This window comes from Numida meleagris, chromosome 1 (assembly GCF_002078875.1).
Source record: "Numida meleagris isolate 19003 breed g44 Domestic line chromosome 1, NumMel1.0, whole genome shotgun sequence".
Classification (NCBI taxonomy): Eukaryota; Metazoa; Chordata; class Aves; order Galliformes; family Numididae; genus Numida; species Numida meleagris.
Genome location: NC_034409.1, coordinates 115,879,632 through 115,902,800, shown reverse-complemented (window position 1 = coordinate 115,902,800; position 23,169 = coordinate 115,879,632). Strand labels below are relative to the sequence as shown.

The 23,169-nt window shown below is 39.9% G+C and overlaps 1 protein-coding gene across 2 annotated transcripts in view; it reads left to right on the top strand.

Moving 5' to 3' along the window:
• The window catches only part of PDK3 (pyruvate dehydrogenase kinase 3), a 55,981-nt gene that overhangs the window by 2,321 nt on the left and 30,491 nt on the right, over positions 1-23,169 (top strand). Inside the window, exons 1-2 of one of the 2 annotated variants that reach the window (XM_021408448.1) lie at positions 6-85; positions 16,075-16,216. In XM_021408448.1, the coding sequence (XP_021264123.1) occupies positions 16,107-16,216 (110 nt within the window). In that variant the 5' untranslated portion in view covers positions 6-85; positions 16,075-16,106. Of the gene's footprint in view, positions 1-5; positions 86-16,074; positions 16,217-23,169 lie in introns of those variants that run through there. The other variant, XM_021408441.1, reaches the window with a different exon arrangement.

Sequence of the window (23,169 nt, the reverse complement as noted above, 5' to 3'; positions counted from 1 at the left end):
GCCCAGGTTATCCAAAAGAGTTTTGATGGCATTGAATGCAAGTTCTCATGGGAGCAAATATTCCAGGCACAGTGCGGTAGTAAAGGTGCAGCTCAGTTATGTTTACCTAGTCTGATTGCTTGATGGGAAGAAGAAATTCTGGTTTTAGGTAGCTTCTATGAGCTGACTGATCTTGCATTTTAAAAATATATACATATAGGTATATAGGTAAGCTACATAAATGTAGTGCTTGTGTTACAAAAACATGAACAAACTTTTAACAAGTTTTAAAGAAGAGTAAGCCCTAAGGGAACTTTTGAGTGGCAGTCTGGGATCTTGTTGTCTGATGTACATTTCTGGTAAAAAAAGGAATTTGTACTTACTGTAGTGCAGATTTATTTTTAGATTTTATTTTTAATTTCTGACAATACAAAACTGTAATATGGTCTTAATGCCTTTTGTTATGTATTGATTATGTTGGTTTAATTTTTCTTTTTTGCAAAATCCTGGTGAGTAAGGGGAGAGAAGCTTTACATTTCTTGATGGCCGAAGTCTCTTCAAACACAGTTCATAGCAATGTATATTAACATTCAGTTTAGCAGGTTTTTTTCTTACTGGGTCAGACAGAGTATGGGTTGTATGGAATGCACATGTGTATATGACCAGATTGTAGGGTCTCTGTTCTTTTCCAGTGAAATAACACCATGAATTTTTATATTTTAAGTTTCTCAGGTTAATTCATTTAAATTCTATAAAAGACCATTTGGCTATTTAAATTAGCTTATTAATACTAAAACCCTGTGAAGCTAATCAGAAAACAATACTTAAAGCAGTATCTCCACCCCCATTTGTGATGTACTTTCTGTCAAGCTTGTGGCTATCTTTGTAGCTGCCACAACTATGTGAGAGGTTACAGTGTCATCATGGGCTTGGGACCTCTGTGTCATAATCTGAGAGCACAGACTGTCTGTGCTGCTTTCTTGCTTTGTTCTGTTCATTTTCTCTCTAGAGACTCTTCTTGAATATTGTTCATTTCATTTTGTTCTTGCAAATTGCATTTCCCGAGATTCTTGTGCAATCTTGAGTCCTTTGCAAAAGAATGACTGGCCATAAATGTGTTTATTGTAATCAACTTTAGACCTTGTTTAATGTTAGTATGTCATTCTAGGTTTATAGAGGCACCTATTATTCTCATGTGACGCTCCCCCTTCCTCCCCCCAGACCCTGTCAAAAGGAAAAAACAAAACTACAAAATGTGGATTTAGATGTGTCCTTTTAAGCTTGACAGTTACTCTGGAAGTTATTTTGGTGGGTTTCCAAGTGTGTGCGTTCCTAAATGGCCCAGTCCGCTGTAATTGCTAAAATAGCTTTTCTGAAATCAACTTTTAAATAGAGACAAATGTTAATAACGCTTAGGTAAATGGATCTTGGTATACTTTTAGGGCAAAAAGGTTAGGGGTGGAGAGGAATACCAGTTTTGGAGTTATGTGTTTGATAGATCCTCCTAATTTAGATTTGCCTCAGCAGTGCAAAGCATGCCGTGAAGGACTGCAGGTAATCTGAAATAGCCAGCAGTCCTCATCAGCTTCTTACGTGGGTAGCTGGTCAGTCTAGTATGTCTGGGGAAGAAGGTAAGTAACCAGCTGGCTGTGTCTGTTGGGGAAGGTAACGTTTCTATGTCTAGCAGTGTCCTAGCACTTAAAAAAGGGCACAGAAAGACGTGAGCTTACTCTGCCTGGCTGATCAGGGCTGGCTTTAAGCCAAGAACATTGCAGCCAAACTAGTGCAGAGCTGTGCCTGAGCTCACAAGTTCCATGCAACTGCACAGTTTGGGTCATGTTGTTGACGGTAAACAGCTGACAGTAGAGATATCAATTGAACATTTTGTGAAAAGAGTGGTTGTACTGAAAAGGCTGCTTATAAAATAATTGAGGACAAGTAAAGGTACAGGTGATACATATTGCACAATTCTTTGATTATTCGTGGAAGTGTCACTTGAAGTATTTTAACTAGTATTCTGTGAACGTACACTGGCAAACTGTACTAGTGTAATACTCTGATTACTGCTGCTCTGGTAGTGATATACCTGAGACTTCTGAGAGGCTGAGGTTTGATGTGTCCTGTTTGCTTGTGGAGCTTGTTTAATACCTAAACTGTCTTGGCCGGTTGGACTTCTATCCTTTTTTTTTTTTTTCTGCAAGTATCAAATCGAATGTTTTGGCTGAATGTTGTAGTTGAGGTTACATGTGCTTTTGGGTAGCTGCTTATATGTATGGGTAAAACTTAACAAAAGGGCACTTATTCCCTCTTGCTTGTCAGATGTTAATCTTAAATACCACATAGTTTCTAGTGACACTGGACAAAAATGTCGAGTATATACTTAAGGGACAGGACAGTGAGTCATGGGCTGAATGAGTCATAGAATCACCAAGGTTGGAAAAGACCTACAAGACCATCCAGTCCAACCATCCACCGATCAGCAATAGTTCCCACTAAACCATGTCTCTCAACGCTGTATCTAAACGTTGCTTGAACACCTCCAGGGACGGTGGCTCAACCACCTCCCTGGGCAGCCCATTCCAGCGCCTGACCACTCTCTTCAGAAAAGTAGTGTTTCCTAACGACCAGCCTGAATCTCCCCTGGCGCAACTTGAGGCCATTCCCCCTCGTCCTGTCACTAGTTACGAGAGAGAAGAGGCTGACCCCCAGCTTTCTACAACCTCCCTTCAGGCAGTTGTAGAGAGCGAGAAGGTCTCCCCTGAGGCCTCCTCTTCTGCAGACTGAGGAACTCCAGCTCCCTCAGCCGCTCCTCATAAGGCCTGTGCTCCAGACCCCTCACCAGCTTCGTCGTCTTTCTCTGGACCTGCTCCAGGGCCTTAGTCCTTGTTATGGAACATGGCTTAGGAGATTGTGATTTCATAGGTTATAATCAAAATGACTGTGGCAACCGCTGCAGGAACTGGCATTGAAACATATCATGAAGGCGGTGATTTAGCAGTCACGTTGTACCATGAATATCTAGAATGCACAGCAGTGAGTACTTGCAGCTGGGGTGTATCTGGAGGTAAAGGGGAACAAAAGAACTACAGATCCTCCTCATTTTTTTAAATCTGACTTTTGTTATGAAATCAGTTAGTTTGTGGTACCTATTAAACTTGACCTGTGTCGAAGAATCTTATGGGCCTGTTCCAAAACCGACAGAAAGAGTAGGCCGGGTGCTGGCGCTGCTGTTGTTGTTGTCAGTTGTGTGTGCAGTACTAGGTCAGATTTCTGCAAGTGCTTACACTTGTGTTGCTGTGTTGGTGGCAGCAGGGCTGTCAGCACTGAAACTGAAAACGTGCTTAGAAACAAGGAAACTGGGAAGGTAGCAAGCAGAGAAATACGAACAACAGGATGTGGGGGTTGGAAGTAGAGGCTGGAAGCAATCTTATGTCTCTGAACTCAATTATCAATCTTCTGGTAGAAGGATGACCAATATATGATTAGTCTACGCAAAGAAATAATTAATGTATTTTTTTTTAAACATAACTTTGGTGGAGAGATTGTGTGTCTAAGACTTTCACTAAGTTCAGTGCTGGAAGAAACTATTACATAATTACCTATCATTTATTGCATTGCAGCTGAATTTTTCTGCTGCTGTCTATACACTGACCCTGAAACCTCATATTTGATTTTAAGAGCATCTTCAAAAAAATTCCCTCTTAGCCTGAACATTAACCATCGGTATGCTGACCACTGAATTGGCTCACAAAGATGAATGCTAGTCAGACATTACTGTCGTCGTTTTAATCTGACTGGCTTCAGCTCCCACCCAGCACGTTTGTTATGGCTTTCATTTGGAAGCCTTCTTGGATGCCTGGAATTTTTCCTCTGTGAGGTATTGTATGCTGTGATGGAATATTTTGTCTTGATTTTGTAGAGCCTCGTGAAAATACCATAACAGTAATGTCTTTGGCTTTTCCAGGGTTTTCAGTATTATTCCTCACGTGTGTCATAGAACTTTAAATAGCATCCTGATGTGAGTTTTGCCTAACTGTGGAATGGAATAACTTTATTCTGGCTTTGTGTTCACAGTAAAAGACTTGACCTAGTGAAACCTGGAGGTGCATGCTGAATTTGGAATGTGTTTTTTCTTAGCTTTTTTTTTTTTTTTTTCCTTTTCTGTATCCAGTTCATTCTGTAGATGTGAGTATGGACCATGGTTTGCTTTATTCTGTTGTATAAAAGGGGGTTTTCTTTGAATGGGCAGTAGCACAGCAAGCAGCTGGGAGCCTCTTGTGATGCAACTGTTATTTGTAACCTGTTACTATTTACAGCTCTGCCACACTGGCACGCAGTGATACTCCAACCCTTGCTGTAACCTTGAAGTTTTTTACTGGTCGTGGTATTGATTGTTGTGAAGGTCCATCGGGGTCATTCTGGTTAGATAACTTGGTTCAGCAGTCACTATTGAACTGTGGCATGGTAGAGAGAGATTTATTTTATGTGTGGGAGTACTGCATAATATTTGATTGTGGTACCAAATTATGTTGTTTACAAAATTGTCTGTAGTGGTCACTTTTGGAGGCTGTTCTGGGAATTAAATCTGCTTGCTCAATTGGGACTTTTTCAGAAATTTTGCTTTCAGTAATCTTATGCTGGTAGTTACATTTCTGCTAGTTCAGTTCTGCAAGGTGCTCAAAAAAATGTTAGCGTTGGTTTTAATTTTTAATGGTTTTGTTTATTCAGTAAATAACTTTTGTGAGTACTTAAAACTTTATAAATTCTGAATTCCGAATTTTAGGCTACTTGGACTGCACAGTCCTTAAGTTGCTGTGGATGACTGAGCTGGCTTGTCCAGGCAATACATTTTATTTTATTTTATTTTTGGTTACTGTGTTGCAAAGGAAATCCTGCGTTCAGTAAGTGATATGACTGGCTGCTCTGCTGCCTGCAGGCAAAGCTTAGTAATCTACAGGTGAGAATCATCCAGTGTGTGGGATTCATTGTGGGTTTTTCCCCCTGCACCTCAAGTGGCTGAAGCTTCCTTTATCGATGTTCTGTTTGTCTTTGAGCTGAATAAAGGTACTCTGCAGTTCTCTGCCCGCAGGTGCTCAGAAGGGCCATAAGATGTTACACTGAATACATACGTGTGTGCGTACTCACACATGTTTTTGCTGAAGTTGATGTGAAGTTGAAGGGGCCTGAAGTGCAGTTCTTGAAAATCGAAGAATATTGGAGGATTTCTTTTCTTCCAGTTCCTGGAAGAAATTGTCAAAGCAGCTGCTTCAGACTAGGTTTGGGAGTGCTTGGAAGTCTGAAATTTAATTAGATGGCAGCTATTGATTTTAAAGTAGCTTAATTTCTACAAGCTAAGGAGATGAGTAGACACGGTCTAAGTGTCTTATATCCTAAGATACAAGAAATATAAGATGATCTCTCAATTTCTGGAAAAAAAAAAATCTGATGTTGGCAAAAGATAAAGGTTGTAGAACAGTGTTAAGAACTGAAATGCTATTCATTTAAAAAAAATGAGAACTGAAAACAAAGACATGCACTGCAACCCAAGATACAACTAACAGCAAAGGTGAAATGGCAGGGGATAGAAAGAGAAAAGAATCCTAAGGTAACTTACAGTATAGCATTTACTTCATTGAAATACCTAATGGTAAAGACTGAGTTAATCTTTGATCTGATCTTCAGGAGAAGAGAAATAAAGGAAATCTGAACTCCCCCTTGTTCCTTGCACAAAGTTTGGATAAGCTGAAGTGTTTGGATCATCTTGGCTTTGCAGAAGTGTGCAAAGGCTGTGTTTGGTGAATAGCTGAACACTTTCTTTTGTAAATAGGAGAGGCCTAATGCAGCAGAGCTGTTGCTTATGGGGTTCATGGCAATAATCATTGGTGATAGTCCCAGGGTTGTAGAATTGGACAGGTACTGTGCTTGTCTTTGAGAGAGAATGAAGAGAACGTTAGAATAAGCCAAAAATTAGATGAGTCATATTCACTTAAATAGCTGAAAAAAATGAAAAGTAATAATGATGTAATGCGCAGAGAAGCCCCAAGAGATATCAAGGTGCTAAACACTAAAAATATATATATATATGTTAAGGCAATAAAAGTAGAGAGTATGGAGTAACTTTAAGATGAGGTTACTATATAGTAGAAGTGCTATTTTTTGGTGGGTTGACTCTGGCCAGGAGCTAAGACCACACACAGCCACTTGCTTTCCCACTGTGTTCCCCCACAGGGCAGGGGGAGAGAATAGGAAGAACAAAAGTGGGAAAACTCGTGAGTTGCGATAAGGCCAGTTTTGTAAGTGAAGGAAAGAGGAAGATGCGAGTGAGGCAAGGCAATCACTTACTACTTACTAATTTCTTACTCCTGCTAGTAGACTCATGCCAAATCTCAGAGGAGTGTCTGTCTTGGAAGACAGCTCCTCTAGTTATTTCTTTAGTGCTGAGCCTGAAGTCGTGTTGTGTGGGCCACCCCTGTGGCCAGTGGCGGTCAGCTTTCCTGGCTGTGCTCCCTCCCAGCATCATGTCTACCCCCAGCCTGCTCACTTGGGTGGAGGCTGAGTAAGAAAAAGGAGAAAGCCTTGAAGCTGGGCGAGTACTGTTAGGCAGCAGCAGAAACACTAGTTTGTCATCAATGCTTGTTGTGGTCCCAGATCCAAAGCGCAGTACCGCATGGGCTGCTATGAAAAAAGCCCATTCTATTCCTGCCAGATTGATACCAATCTTTATTAGAAAATATTCCACACATATTCAACATTTCACCAGTGGGAATTTTCGTAGTACTCTTCTATGGATAATCAGTATTTCTATGGCCCAAAACAATGTAATTGGTAATATGATTTGGGTTAGAATTTAAGAATTGTTTTATCTAACTCCATAGCTGCTGCATTAAAGCAGCTTTTCTTGGCACCAGTTATCCTTAATACGCTAGTATTGTGGGCTTTTTAAGCTGCCTTTTATAAGTTGCAAAAGTAGTTTGTAGACTACTACTTGGCCTTTTTTAGAATGTTTGTGTTTTTTTGCATGTTCATCATATAGGTGTCTAATTTTTCTTGCTGGAGTAGTAGGCTGAAGGGGAGGATTATTTTCTTAGAGCACTGAGCTGTGACTCTGAAACTGAAAACATCAGGAAAATGAGAAAAATCCTTCGTGTATTGTTAGAGACTGTGATATTGATCCTTCTTTTCTCTGAACTTTTCTATGTAAATGTGACATTCTCTTACACGTTGCTTTGACCTGTTTAAATTAGTCTTTCCCCTGAGAAGAGGACGCTGTTTGTATGTATGTATAACTAGCACACTGGTTTGTAGTTAATGTAAAATAAAGAACAGTTTTATAAATACTTTCATTAATTCCTTTATATAAAAGTCATACGCTTGTTGCAACTTCTGTTGATTTTTTTGGTCAAAATCAGATATAAGAATGCAAATAGAGAAAGAGGCGAGGTTAAAAATCATCAAATTACTTTTTGTTTAAAAAAGTGTAACTTGTAAGTGCTACTTTTACCCCTTCTATGCTTTAAGAAAAATATATGTGGGATAAGCCTGGTAACTGGTGGCAGCACAGATTAATCCTCTAGTCTTTTTGCAGCTTAGTTTGTTAAGCGTTGAAAGCATTTTGTAACAAATGGGTAACAGTCTAGTAAGCCTTGCTGAAATTGAGGGGGATCTGGGCAGTGTGTTGTTGGCAGTATTTTTGTGCTATTGATATTAACTCTCTTTGCTCATAGACTTTCATTTTATTTAGGCTGGAGAGCTGGAATAATTTTCCAGTTGGCGTTTTGACAGGGACTAAAAGATAATGCAGGGATTTGTATTTTTGTGAAACAGTTCATGAGAATTGTAGACCTTTTCCCTGGAGGTCAGTGAGGAATTTGTCAAAACTGAGAATTTAGGTAGGCTGTTATAACTTTGGGATGCCTAACTACAGGCTGCAGTGTGAAGTGAATCGTTTATGGGAGGGAAAGGTGATTATAAGCTCAAAGAAGCAAAATTCAATCCTTTCTGTAGTCAGATTATTAATAATTGAATCTAACAGAAGAGCAACAAACATAATAATGTTTCTTGGCTTGGTGTTTTAAGCCTCATCTAAGTTAAAAGGTTTTTTTTAATCATTTAGTTTAAAATTCTGTGTCTAACTAAAATAAAACACTACTTTTTTTTTTTTTTTGTCCAGCTTCTCCTGCTTGAAAGCAATGGAGACTTTTCCCAGCCTAGGCAAGTGTTGCTGTGCTGCACTGCTTTCCTGCTGTGCTGTGGGACTATTCCATGTTCATGTCTTATGGGGAAGGGAAGCTGATGTCTGAGGAGCCGCTTTCTCAAAGAGGCTTACTGGGGCTTGGTGGAGGGAGCCTTTGGATTCCGTGGGTAGCTCGAGGGCCAGGAACCAGATAGGGGCCGTGGTTTCTCCTAAGAATGCTCTGTCTCTCATGTTTTATGAGAGAAGGAGAGAGGTGAATTGTTTAACTCTGACTTCCAGCTACTCCCCAGTTATCCCAAGAGCAGACAACCGTAGGCACATATGAATTCTTCTTATAAATACAAAACAAAAAGCATCCCTTGGTAATTGTTTGAGCGCCTTTGCATTAAACTTTGATTTTGTTTTCTCTTAGCGTGTACTTTAAAATACTTATTTCCTTAATGTTATTTTTAGATCAGAGAAGCTGATCTCAAAATATTGATTTTTATCTGTGTTACATTGTGTTGTTTTATTTAATAACAGCTGTAAACCAGTACCTGTTACAAACAGTTGGCTGAAGATCTGTTTCTCTTGGGAGACAGATATCTTCCCTTGCGCCATTCCTATGTAGGGAAGTCTGTGACTTGAGTGACAGTGAAGGGGTTGCAGTTTGACGAAGGCTTTGATTGGTCAACGATGTGTTGTTCCTTTGTTTATTCATTCCATTTATCTGTCCCAGTTCAAAACTAAGCTTCTTTCCAACAAATTCCAAGTCATATGAAGGACCATTTATTTTAAAACAGGCTTATTGGACTTAGCAAGTTCTGTGTCTTAGCCTGTGGTTAGTGTAATAATGGCTATGGTGGGTTCTTCCATGTTGAGCTGTTCAGATGTGCTGATGACATCTCTGACCATTTGACACTATCCTTAACTTGTGTTGAAATGACAGTCTGAACTGTCTTTAGCCAGTCTTCAGGGAGTAGTTACTTAACAAAACTTAACTGTTCAGCCTTCAAAGAAGGGAATTTATTGTTACAGTTGTACAAGATCTAAAAGTATTGCCCTGTCCTTAACTCATCATGTTTGGTTTTTTTGAACTTCAGTCATTCTCCAATTCCTCATTAACATACAGTGAATTTCTTAATATTGAGATCATATATGCCGAGAGGAAACAAGTCCTTGAAACATGGCACTTGAACGTAAAATTGTAGATGTTGGTGGAAGTAGCCCTAGAGAGCGGTGATAGAGTTTGGGCTAAAAAGCAGAGGCTGAATGCCTAAGGCTCGTGTGCACTGTGTCATCCAATTTGGCCGCCCCCTGGCTATCCCTCTTGGAACATCTGTCTGGGTGGTGGCTGCTATTCTCTAACATGACATGGTAGGTAGGAAAAGGGAATCCAATTTAAGCGTAGAGCATTCTTAGAGGCAGCCTCTGGTAGCAAGTGAGTGTTGGCAAGAGTCAGCATTTTCGATTGTGGTGTGTGTGTTACTTTTCCTTCTGCTTCATCATCCTTGTTAGGTTTCACACAGCCCTATCTTAAGCAGAGCGAACAAATGCTGTGTGCTTTGTGTGGGATTGATGTTTTTAGTGGTTAGTGAGATGAACACTAGGGAGTATACTGAAAGTGTCTCTATTCCTTTTTGGGACATAAATGGCTTTGGTAGTGGTTTGCAGGGTTGGTTTTTTTCTCCCCTCTGGTGGCTGCAGTTATTGTTGCTATGTAAGCATGGGTTGTTTAGTATTTAGTCCATGCTCCTGAAATGGTGTGCAAGCAGTGGAAACCATAGATCCTTCTGTAGTTCTACTTTACTAGCATCAGCTGTAAGTGGTTAATTCTGGCCTTCGCTCAGTTTGCTTTGATGCTTTGATCTTATTGCATCATCTTCTGAAGCTTTCTCTATCCATCTGTTTCACTTTATTTTTTGGATTGCCTGTGCAGGAGCTAAAAAAAATACTCTGGAAGTTGGAGAGAAGACGATAGACATGGTCAACCACTCTTATCTTCCTGTGTCTTAGTTTACCATAGGAAAAAAAAGCGGTAGCAGTTTCATGGGGATGGGGGTGAAGGGATTCTGATTTTGTTCTTATGGATTTTGAATGGAGTCTGTCTTCTCTGGCATACAGCAGGTGGGGCTTTCCTGGGGTAGTCTTACAGTAGTGTGATGGCTGATGTTTCAGCTCACTGTTAGGTATGTAGCTAGCAGAGAGAACTAGACCTCGAGGTGCAGTGCAAAGACTTAAAAAGAACAGCTAACTCGTCCTGTCCCTGTCTCCTCTGTCAGGTAAGTGCTGATACTCGGAAAAGACTGCTGCTTTTATGATAAAACCTCAGCAGTCCGGTACCTAGTATGGTTGTGATAGCTGTGTTAGATTTTTGAAGCAAGTAACTTTGATCGTCATCCATTCTCTGGTAGCCTGCTCTCAAACGGGTGTTTCCTGAATGTGGGAATCTGGCGGATGATCTGTTAGCATTTGGTAATGTTTTCGGGGACCTGAGTTTGACCTCTTCTGCAGTGCAACTGAAGTTTGTACGTGCCCTCTCCTGCAGCTTTCCGTATGTGACAGATCCTTTTGTGGTCTGAATCTTGTTCGGTGTAGTACTGTTTTGTCAGTCTGTAGAATTTGCCAGAATTGAATTTGCATCTGTTGCATGTATATGGATAGTCTCTACATTGTTTGTGCCTCCTGTTGCAGGATCCAGAATAGAAGTTTTTTTTTCCAGATCCAGCTTTGCAGTGGTTCTCTCATTCCATTGGTGCAATGGAAGGAACTGAAAAGCTATTGCTTCTTTGCACTGTGGGTGAAAGTATGAGAGGGGAAGAGAGGAGTGAATGTTTGCAGTAGAGTTAAATCCCAGTGAGGGGGAAAATAAAAATATGAGAGGAAACTGGAAGTAACTCTGCTTCCTGAATTTTTCTTTGAGTTGAAAATTTGCTGGTTATAACATTGACATACACCCCATGAAATGTTCCCCTTTTAATCTTTATCCATCTATCACTGCTGCTTTTGAAGACCTAATGCATCTGAGGTTCTACTGTTATGGCCTGTGTTACCTTGGTGCTTCCAGAGCATGTTTTCCACATGCATTTTCTTGAATTTTTTTCCTCCTGATACCTATTTCATTGATTAAGTGGTGTGATTTATTTTGGTAGAAATATTTGACACCTTCTCACATACGAGCAAATTGGTTTCAGTGTTAGATGCCACCTTTTGGGTGAACTTCTCATGAAATCTTAGTCTTACTATTTTATTTAAAACATATTTATATCTGTATCATTCATCGATATCGTCAGCTCAAACTTGATAGAGGATTATCAAATCAGTTCTTCAGGTGTGCCATACTTCACTGCAAAATGAAATCCACTGTTGTCTGGGGTGTCTCTTATTCTCTGTAGTGGTTGCACAAACAACTTTTTATTGTGCTTATTTGTTAGTAGTGTTTGAAAGCTAGCTTTTAATTACATGACCTCCAAACAGAGGTACAGCATAAAGAGCCATTATTACTGTGCATTTATTTCAAGGAAGTTAATATACATTTGTATTGAAACACTCTTTAGGGTGAAATGTTAACCTAGCCTTTATTCAAACTCAGCATGAATATAAAAGAAATCCTTAATAATTCAGGTGTAATATTTTAATGAAAGCACATCCAACATTCAGAGAATGCTGAGTCTGAAACTTTGAACAAGTGTTTGGTAAGCTGTTTTTAATTGGAATGTGTTCATTTTACTCAGACAAATGTAGTTCTAAAGCACTAATAAAGAAGACAGACAAAAAGAACCTTAATTAATCACTAGCACTTAAATGACAGCATCTCTTTCACGGTGCATTTTTATTTCCTACAGTTCAGTGTTTCAGTGCTTTACAGACAAAAATTCATGTCTCCTTAGGATTAGAAATGATGTTAATTTCATATAATTTAACATGATTACACTGCAAATATAGCTTTATGCTTTGCTTTGAAAAAACAAAAGTGCCTTCTATTAGTAATTAATAACAATAGCTGTGTTTGTAGCATATTATAATGCGTAGCATATTATAAGGCCATGCTAGCACAATGCTTCCCTATCATTACATTTTTGTCATGAAATCTGCTGCTGCTGTTGCTCTTTAGTGCAATTAGAAAACTCTCTGAAACAGCACCCCTTGTTTTTGGAAATAAAGCTAATTACAGTCCTTGATACCTAGTGCAGTGTAATCTGCATTAGGGCATAGGACCGCTTTAATCTTTCTTACATTTTAATTTATGCAAAGGCAAGCAGGTCGTTATTGTACCTCTTTGTATTATGGAGTAACTTGTTGAGAGCTGCTGGATAAATCACAATGAAATTATTCACAAATTTCACTTTCTCCTTAGCCCTGAGTGTGGCTTCAAGTTCTATTGAACTGAAACTGATGGACTGAAGCTGGATATGGCCTCTGGTGTTTAAGATGAAAGTTTGTTTCTGGCGATGTGTATTGACCCAGCTGGAGTGATTAAATATATCTATAGGAAGAAAGCTGTATGCTTTGAAACAAGGTGTAACAGATAAAGCAAAAATCAAGCCTGCCTTTGAAAAATTAAAAAGTGTAATTGTAGTTGAAAGCTCTGGAAATGGCATTGCAACTTAGCAGAGCACTGTTTCCTGGAAAAATCTTTAGAACTCATTTGTGTGTGATAAATCATATTTTAAAAAGTAACAAACTTAGACTTGAGTTTTATTTTTTGGACTCGTTTTGACCTGTGCAGCAGTACAGGAGTTGCTGTAAGGAACAGCAGCCAAGGAGTGGCTTCTAGGACACAGTATGCTGTTTTGAAAGCTGAAGAATACTTAATTATTGCTGATCCAGTGAGTAGCCATTCTCTGTCGCCAAACACGTGCTGCTTGGCAGGCAGACAACCAACCAGCCTTCAGCTAGAAGCTGAAGCAGATCTCTTGGAGGCTCTCAGGTAAACTACATACAGCTAAGCAGATGTTACGCTGACAGCACACCACAAACAAAAAGATGTACTGAGGCTAATGGTGAAATGACTTCAGCTTAGTCTTGAAATAGCACTTCTTTTCCTGAACTGATTATGCAAAGGGACCCAGAATGCTCTATACCTAAATCACAGCTGGGCAACTCTTTTTAAAGAGACCGATTAGAACTGCTGTAGTGAGGCACAGTAAGTAGGAATGGCACGGCATAGGTCTTGTCTGCCAGTCCTACTTTCCAGTCCAGCAACTTTTGCTGCCTTCCTTGCACAAACTCAGGGACTGTGTCCTTGAAGGGCCTCTGTGTCCTTGCATAGGCTGCCACAGGCTGTGGGTGCTTGTCCACTTTTTCCTTATTGTCTGTGTGGGCTGTCTTTCGCTCCTTTTGTTTTTCTTGCCTCGAAAACTACCACACTTGCTCTTAGATTCTGTTGGAAAGAAGCAGTTGTAATCTTGGCTCCATTTCTTTTTTTCACAGTGCAGAAGGTGTAGGGTGAACTAGCTGGAGAGTGTTCCTTCCTGCTGTCCAGCCAGTCCTCCTGGAGACCTAGCCCGTAGGATGAGTTGTGAGCGAACAACTACTACATCCTCAGTGGGTGGCGGGTGTTAGATTGCCCTGACGGCTTGAACTCTGGAATTGTTACTGTGCTTCACAGCAACAATGTAACATTGTGCTTCTTTTGTCTAATTGTTACAGGATGAGCATATTTGTAATTGGAGAGGTGAAAAAGCAAAAACATAAAACAGGTGTGTGAATGTTTGTTGGAAGAACGGTGGCAGAACTGCTGATGCTGATAGAATGTGATGATCCACTGATTGATGATACTTAATGATTAAAAAAAAAAAGGGGGGGGGGGGAACTCTAATCCTTCCTGCGAGTTCCCCAGTTTTGTGTTACAGTTTGATTGGGAACTAATCCATCAAGACGTGTCACCTATGCAGAGAAAACTCTGCTGTTCAGCTGATTATAATGGGACTGTCTTAAAAAGTAGCACCTTGATTGTGCCAGTTACGTTGTACATGAGCCTTTCAAATTGCAAATCTTCGTGATTATGTGCCTAGCAGGGCTTTTATGGCTTTCTGGTTTGCTTGAACATAACTTGTAGCTCTAGTGTTATGCCTTCACTCATCAGTTTTACAGGTGGTTGTACTGGTGATGGTCACAGAAGACATTTATCGTCTTTCTACATGAAAGCAGAACACTGACTATTCATTACAAGTAAAACTTGGGGGGGTGGAGGGGGGCTGTGTGTTAATTTCATTGAGCTCCTTGGAAATGAGTTTTGATGAAGAATTCCCTCTTCTGTGAAAGGTTGCAAAGTACAAAAAGTATGTCCAGTCGGGTCTGATCTCCCATCTGAACTAATTGGGCAAGAATCTTAACATCTCAGGCTTTCATATGCCTCTTTTTTTTTTAATGTATCACCAGTAACTGGTTTAGCTTAAGGATACAGTCAGCCATGTCATTCTTCTGGTTCGGGCTAGGAGCTCCAATGATTTATCATTGTTCCAAGCTGGCTAACAGCAAAGTAGTGTTATTTTTCTGAATCTCTTCTATTTGCTTTCTGAAGAGTTGTGGTGGTGGTTGTTGTTTGCTTGTTTTTAATTTTAAAAATATTTTAAAAATGAAAGTCAAAGATGCTCAGCTGCAGCTTTCCAAAACTGGAATGTGATTCTGAGAGGTGTGCTTTCCTTCCAGCTGACTGGTGTGTTCCTTGTAGCCCAACCTGACAAGGGTCCACCACCCTTGCTACTTTTCCCAGGGCAAACCCGGGGGCCTCAGCCACTCTTCACACATCTCGCTCTCTGGACCTTCACCATCTTTGTAGCCCTCCTTCAGATGCTCTCTCATAGCTTTACGTCCTCCTTACGTTGTGGTTCCCAACACCTCACCCAGTGCTTGAGGTGAGCCCGCAGAGCAGGATGAGCCCTTCCCTTGCCTGCTGGCAGTGCTGGGCATGGTGCGCTCCAGGCCTTGGTTGGCCCCTTTGGCTGCCAGAGCACACTGCTGCCTCAGGTTCAGCGTTTATTTAATGCTCCTACAGAACTTGGAACTACGGAAAGGAATTCTTTGTATTTAACCAGCAAATGACAAAAAGGCAAATGCTTCTGGTTTTTAAAAATAGCATCAACAAGAAGGTAGTACTGTAATTTTCCTGTGAAAAGGGTTACAAAGATTTGTGTTATGTCAGAATTTGCAGCAGTGGTGTATTTGATAATTCTGAGGCCCAAGGAATCCCGTATAGAATAATAAATGAATGTCTGTGGAGGTTTTTGTGTTTGCTTTGTTTTTTGTTGTTTTTACTGGGATGCTTGCAGCTGCTCAACGTTTGCCTTGCCGGCATTTTCTGTGTCTCTAAACTTAAGAGCAGACACTGAGACAAAATTAGCAAATTGAGGGAAGAGCTATGTCTTGATGCCCTTCATCAGCACAACCATTCCTTGCAAAGCCATTTCTTTCCTTGGACATCTGAAAGAATAAGGAGAACCTCAAATCTGAAATTTGTGATGTGAAGGTGTTAGAAGGTGTCTCATACTGCAGATCTGAACTGGAGAGGACAATGTAATCAAAGGGGCTGAAAGTCTGCTGGAGACTAACAGGCAATTTCTAGTTTTCTCAGAAATGTACCTTTACCTTGGTATGTTTGTGAGATGCTGGCAGGGTTGAAGCCTGTATGAATGAACAAAGAAACTAGATCAAGGCAGTCAAACTCAAAATGTAAAAAAGAAATTAACATCATTGTCAGAAGGGGGTGAGCTCTAGAAAGTCAAAAGTACTTTCCTTTGTACCAAAGGAAAAAACACCCAAAAATGTGTGTTGGGAGTGAGAGAGAAGGGAAGCTGGGTACTGAAAAAAGTTAAACTTTTTCCCCCACAAGTGATTTTTCTTATCTTTCAGCGCTAGCAAGTCTAGAAATTGATCTGCTGCAATGGACATTTGTGTTTTTTTTCCCTCCCCTGTAACAGGTCGTGACAATGCATGTGAGAAAACCTCCTACATGTTTCTGCGGAAAGAACTTCCTGTGCGGCTAGCTAACACCATGAGAGAAGTCAATCTGTTGCCTGATAACTTACTTAACAGGCCTTCAGTTGGGCTAGTGCAGAGCTGGTAAGTTTTTGTTGTTTATTTTTTTAAAGTGAATCAAGGAATTAGTGTGAAACTAACACTACATATGACGCTTTACGGTCGGGCTTATAAAAACAGGTTGGTCTGTTTTTGACTTGGAATTGTTTATAATGCGATTTCTTGTCAAATGAAGTTTCATTTTCTTCTGTCTCATGTTAACTACTATGGATCTTAGATAAGAATTTGTAAGTTAGTATTTTTAATAAAAATGTGTAACTGTCTCCGCTGTAACTGGAATGGTAACTGGTTGACAACTCCAAAGCTCTATCTTCTTAAATATTCCTTGCTATGTTACACCCGTGACTTAAAATAGCTTGCTCTTTCCCCTTTCTCTTCCTCTGTCAAAAATACTGAAAGCAAGTTTAACCTTTGCCTATTCTTCTCACTGCTAAATCTTTAACAACACAACCTAGTATTCAGAGGAAGTCGTGGAACGGGACAAAATTCTGTTGTTCATTAAGTAATGCTCTCCTTCTGAATAAGTAGTGTATGATGATAAATGTTGTCATCTTTCCCACAGTAATTCCTTTCCAGCCTACTTGTGTATTCAGCGAATTTTAGAGACTATTGCCTTGTAGGAAGCTCCATTTTTTTTTTTTGTTTTTTGTTCGAAGGGTGTTCATTGTCTTTTTCCCTGCAAATATTTGATCTAAAGAATTTATGTAAAAATGTATTTGTGGTATACAACAAACTTCACTTTGTGAATGATAGCTTATCTGTTAGGTACATGAGTTGTAGCTGATGTTATTGGCTTTTGCAAGTTTCGACCATAGCCTTTGAGCCAAGAAATGAAACTGTTGACTGCATGTTGACGGCAGAGTTGGGTCTCATATTTATCAAACTTGAAGTATAAATTAGGATATGTGATATTGCACAATTTGGTTTAAATGTTTGTCTATGAGAGACAATGTTAGCCATCTTGACTGCTTCAGACATAGTGACTAAGTGCTTCAGGTAAATGTAAATGCAGTGGAACCACACAATAGTAATCACTTTGTGATTAAATGGCAGCTTGCAGGGACTGAAGACTTGTGTCTGTCTGATGTTACCAGAAGCTGTTATGCCAAGTAGAAGAGTGGATAATATCTGGGCCTTTTCAGGCTTTTCTGATCTAGATGACTTGTGAGCTGTCTTTAGTGAAATATAGATAGATGAATGGAGAAATAGAAGTAATTTTTCTGTAGTAACTTTACAGCATGATACTAACAGTCAAAATGTATGTTCTGCAGCATAGGCTTCCACCCTGCTAACACAGAGCCAAGCAACATTTGCATCATTTCTGGCAAAGGAACTGAGTAGGTGTTTAGAGGTGCTTTGGTTACAGGTTTAAGATGAGTTTAATAGCTATGATAGATACTGCCAGCTTTAGTCTGGAATGTGTCTGAATATGACTGTAACATACTTGTCCAAATCATATATTTTATGTGACAGTGTGATGAGTACTATCACAGCTGTAGATTGATAGTTTTCTGCTAAATGGGCCAAAGTATCAGACAGCTGATAGAGTCGTCAGTATGATGAAGAGGTTCAAACAGACGGTCCTATTCAGTGGTCCTTGAATTTTTGATCTTCAGTTAACTAATAGTTTTTGTGAAAGGGAATATCTTCATTGAGATTATGCAAGAATATATTTGTGATTGTATGTCAGAAGTTCAGAAGTAATCGTAGAACGCTGTTTTCCTGGTTATAGATGTGGACTTGAATGAGATTTTCCAATTTTTGTATTTGGAGTTTTAATTTAAAAAAAAAAAGTTTATCTGTGGATAATAAAGCCTTGTAGTATACCAGTGTTGAACCTTGGGCAAAATTTACTCTATCAGTTAGCTCTTTAACTTATTAAAACTACTGTTTGTTTATGTCACCTAGACTGTGGGGCAGCTATGAAGACAAGCATGTTTCAAAATTCACTGTTTTTAACCTAAGCTGTACACATACCTACAGAGAGATTTCTGAATCTTATGCAATAGAATAAACAAATATAATTTCAGTTGTTGCTTTGTGTATTTGTAAAATGAAGAAACCTCCTTGTGATTTCATGTTCATTCATTTCATACTTCTTAAAATCAGATGTTCATGATCCTTTACTTTTACTGTCATAGGTTGACAGTTTATGAATATGCAAACCAAAAAGCTGATGTGTTTGCTACAAGTGAGCAAATACATCTCATAATGCATTATTCACTTTCAATTGTTTGCCAGTTTCCAGTAATCTGTCTTGTCACCAGCATAATCGTGACTTATTTGCACTACCACGTTACGCTAGAACTGTATGTTTCTGTGTAGTTTTGAGAAGACTTCAAATTAGTTGGAGCCTTAAATTGCAAGTTGCCAGTATATTCATTAATATCAGTCTGCCAAAAAAAATCAGAAGGCTCTGAGTCCTTACAGTAGATTTTATTAAACTTTTAAAGTAGACTAAGATGTCTACATAGATGGAACTTTCTTGTTTTCTTACTCCACCAAATTTAACCCCACCTACTGTGCAGCGTGGATCCTTTCCCATGAGTCCTGCATCCAGGCAGTGAGCTACATTCAAGACTGCGTGAGTTGCACAGTCTCCTAGGCCTCCTGTGAAGCAGTCTCATCCTGACACTTCTGAGAATATGCTCTCTGCTGCAGGCAAACTCTGTTCTCCAGCCTCCTAATTCATCTCTGTGGTCATGCTGCGGACGCTTTTCTTCCTGTAGCACTCTCCCTGACTGCACTGCGTAACAGGGGTTTAACTAATGATTGCTCAGGAAGAGTGTAGTCTTTCTCTTTCATTTCTGGGTTCCTTAGTCTGATGTGTGTCACAATGAGGATAAGCAGGACAGCTGTCCTTCCTCTGAACTCATCTAATCCTCTCTGAAGAAAACTGGCATTGCCTGCGTAGAGAACTATGAACTTGAAACAGAGTTTTGCATTTAAATCTACACAAAGCTGAAACATGAGCTCTGTCCCCATTACAGCTTATAACTTAACATGCGTGTGTTTTGCCTGAAGGTTGCGAGGGAAGGAGGTGAAACAATTAATAATGCATTTAATGTTTTTTGGTTGCAAAATGGGGCAATTCCAAATAAGAGATCAGCAAGCAGCATGCCGAGTGTTGCTGAGATTAGCAGCTTATGGGCAATTTCCCATTTGAAAAAAAGAGACCCTTTTTAATAGGTCAGCATTGGGAAGGGGAGACAGAATTGCTTAGAAGGATATCATCACTATAGTGATGTGGGAAAATAGTTTCAATAAAAACTTATAACAGCTAAGATCAAAACTTGTATAACACCAAAAATGAGTGAGAGGGTTGCACAATGAGCTACTCAGTCACATCTGTAATTCCTGTCTTAATTAACCCTAGCTTTTGTCTACTTTGGGCCTTTCCTGGAAAGTCACATTAGAAGAATCAGTAGTTCGTGGATTAATAATTGTTTTTGTTCTATTTTTTTACATTCAGACTATGCTAACAAAATTATGTTACCATGGAGATAGGTTTTATCTCATCAGTGCTTGGATGTTAGAGACTAACGGAAAATCTTGCTGAAATTCATGTGGGGAGAAAAGTCAAGTATCTTGTGTGAGTTGGAGGGGGTGGAAAGAAAAGATGGGGGAGGGGAAGAAGAATGGTAGTTAAATCTGGAGGTGGCATTACGGACACTTAGAGTGATTTCATGTATGAAATGTGCCATGCTGGAATTACTGCATTTGGCAGACTGTCAAGAATTCAGTCAACTTTGTGGTAATTTGAGAATGAACAAAGCTACAGTGCTTGAAGCCAAAGAGCTTGCCCAATGAGTTGTAGAGGACTGTGCTAAATAATTAAGCGCCAGAAGGACAGCAGATTTGAAGGGCATAGGCTTTGATTTCTGCTTTTGATGACTCACCAAAAATAGCAAAATATAACTGAAATTGTCTTTTTCCATCTAGGCTATGGATTTGCTTTTTTGTTGTTCTTTCTTTGTTGTAGATTTGTGTTTGGTATTGTTGTATTCAGTTACTAATAATGTAGGAAATTGTCCATTATTCTAGCACTTTCCTCCTTTATTCTAGCTGAATGGAAATTTTACCTAGATTGTGTTTAAAATATGATTGGGTTTTGATTTCCAGTGCTTGGTAAATCCTGTAGTTAAAATCTTCAGTTATCTGTTTCTCCCCCTACGCTCCTAATAAAAAGATAATTCAAATAAATAAATGAATTGTGTGAAATGAAGAGGGAGTGACATTCTTTACCCAGCCTAACTGCCACAGGAATATAATGCATTGCTGACTCCACACTGTTAGGCAAACTCTGTAGTTACTGGTGTTATGACAGCGTTACAAATTACTAATAGTTCATCAGGGCTTTAAATTTCCTTTTAAACAAGTTTTTACTTCTAAGTTTCTTCAGTTTTGAGCTGTTTTGGGGGAGGAGTAAGGGATGAAAAAATGGAAGCGGTTTGAAAATGTGTAAATCATAACCGAAACAACAACAAAACAAAACAATGTGCAGCACATGCAGTCCTGAGATTTTATTTGGAGAGCTGGGCTAATGCAGAGGGGAATTACAGCATTGAGGATTGGATGATGTGTAATCCGTAGGCACTGGGCAGTGGGTTAGATTTGTTTGATTTAAGGTTACATTTTTTCCAATGTCATTTAGCCAAGGGTTTGGAAAAGAGTGATAGAAGAAATTTGAATGACTTAGATTTGAAGTTAATAGCCCTTCCTCTGAGTTTGTGTCTCAAACTTGCTGGATATGATCCTTGTGCTAATGATCTTGGCTTAAAGTAATAACAATTCAGAATTGGAAAGACACCTGAATATTGTTGGTAACTCTTTTGAAAGGAAAAACGTTGTTTATTGCTGTGGATCATCTGTCACCAGAGATACTAAAGAGAAACCATGTTAGTATGCTTGTAGATTTGCTTAGAGCATTTAGCTTGTGTAATTTCCCTTTGCTTCAGAAACTCTCAGTTCCTCATGCTGCTGGCTCAACGCAGCACCAGTGGCCTTAGAACCTGTTCCGCCTGCTGGCTGTGCTGAAGATTGGTGACCATTTATGGCAGCTTTTTTCTGGTTAAGACTTGCTTTAGTCTTCCTTCTCATTGAGACAGTTTTCTGCACAGTTACTTCCTGCATTAGATGAGAGAAACTTGGCTCGTCCCTACTTGATACTCTGGTAATACTGAAGCGCTGATCCTTCAGCTTAGAGTTAGTAATGTTTGTTTACTCCAGAGGCAGCAGTCTTAGGACCAATGTTCCAATAAGCAAATAGAGTGTACACATCTAAATATAGCATGCTAATAATAGTGAGCAGCCAATCAAATCCACGTAGCATAAAAATCAGGTACTGCTTGCATTCAGTTCCTGAAGTATTCATTGCTATGCTATCCTCAACATCAGCAGGATTACTGATATTCAAGATTTCTGATAGGAGTTCTAACACACTCAGGATCTGGGGCTGTTAGTTGATGCTCTGCTGAACACGAGCCAGCAGTGTGTCCAGGAGGCCAAGGTCAATGGCATCCTGGCGTGTATCAGAAGTAGTGTAGTTGGCAGGACTAGCAGGGTGATTGTCTTGTACTTGGCACTGATGAGGCTGCACCTTGAGAGCTCTGTTCTGGTACAAGAAAAACACTGGGGCCCTGGAGCGTGTCCAAAGAAGGGCAACAAGGCTTGTGGAGTACATGTATTATGGGGAGCAGCTGAAGGAATTGGGATTGCTCACTCTGGAGAAGAGGAGGCTCAGGGAAGACCTTATTGCTCTCTTCAGCTGCCTGAAAGGAGGTTGTAGCGAGGGGGTGGTTGGCCTCTTTTCCCAGGTAACAGCAATACGACAAGAGGGAATGACCTCAGGTTGTGCCATGGGAGGTTCAGGTTGGATATTAGGAAAAAATCTCGTCTCAGAAAGAGTGGTGAAACACTGGAATAGGCTGCCCAGGGAGATGGTGGAGTCACTGTCCCTGGAGATGTTCAAGAACTGCGTAGATGTGGCACTGAAGGACATGGTTAGTGGGCATGGTGGTGATGCACTGATGGTTGGACTAGGTAATCTTAGTGGTCTTTTCCAACCATAATAATTCTGTGATTCTAATAAAAATCTGTGTAGCTTCTTAAGTGTAGTTATTGTTCTGCAACTTCAGAAATGGGACATTCAAGATATTGTATGTCAGGGATGAGCATCTTCCTAATAGCCTCCTCTCACTTACTGTGCCACCAGAGATACTATCAGCTCTGACACAGACTTACTGAAGACTCTTTCATATTAGAGGAGGCAGAGAACTGTGTATGTCCTTGAAGATATTCAGAAAGCTATCTGGGCTGTTCAACATGGAGAAGTGAAAGCTCGGAGGTGGTTGAATATTATCAATGCAAATAAATACTTCATGGGATAGAATGAAGATGAGGGAGCTAGGCTCTTTTCAGTTGTCCTCAGTGAAAAAAGCAGGAGGCAATGGACTCAAAGCACACAAAATTCCATCTGAACATAAGGGAAAAAAAAGCTTGATACAGCAGGAGTGATCAGACACTACACGAAGGTTACCCAGAGAGGCTGTGGAATGCCTATCTGTGGATGTTCAAAACACAACTGGGCTTAGTCTAGGCCAGCCTGCTCTAACTCGCTGTGCTTGACTGGAGGGTTGGCCTAGATAATCTCAAGAGATCGCTTCCAGCCCAGAAGATTCTTTGATTTTGTTGCACAGTTAAGTTAAAGCCCTAGGTGTTCTGGGAGGCAGAAAGAACTGTTGTTGCTTTTACAAAAAAGCCTATACTGAGGGTGAAGGGAAAATAGAGAGGGCAAGGCAAAGAAACACAGGTCTCCTTAAAACAATAAGGGTGGCAGCATAGATGAAAGCAGGAAGGGGAAGGGTTTCAGAACAGGAGAAAGACTTGAAAGGATCAGGGAGGGAATCATGAGAAGGGAAGGAGTGGTTGTTGACAAGTTTACTGGCGCAGCATTTGACCCTCTCTATAATATAAGA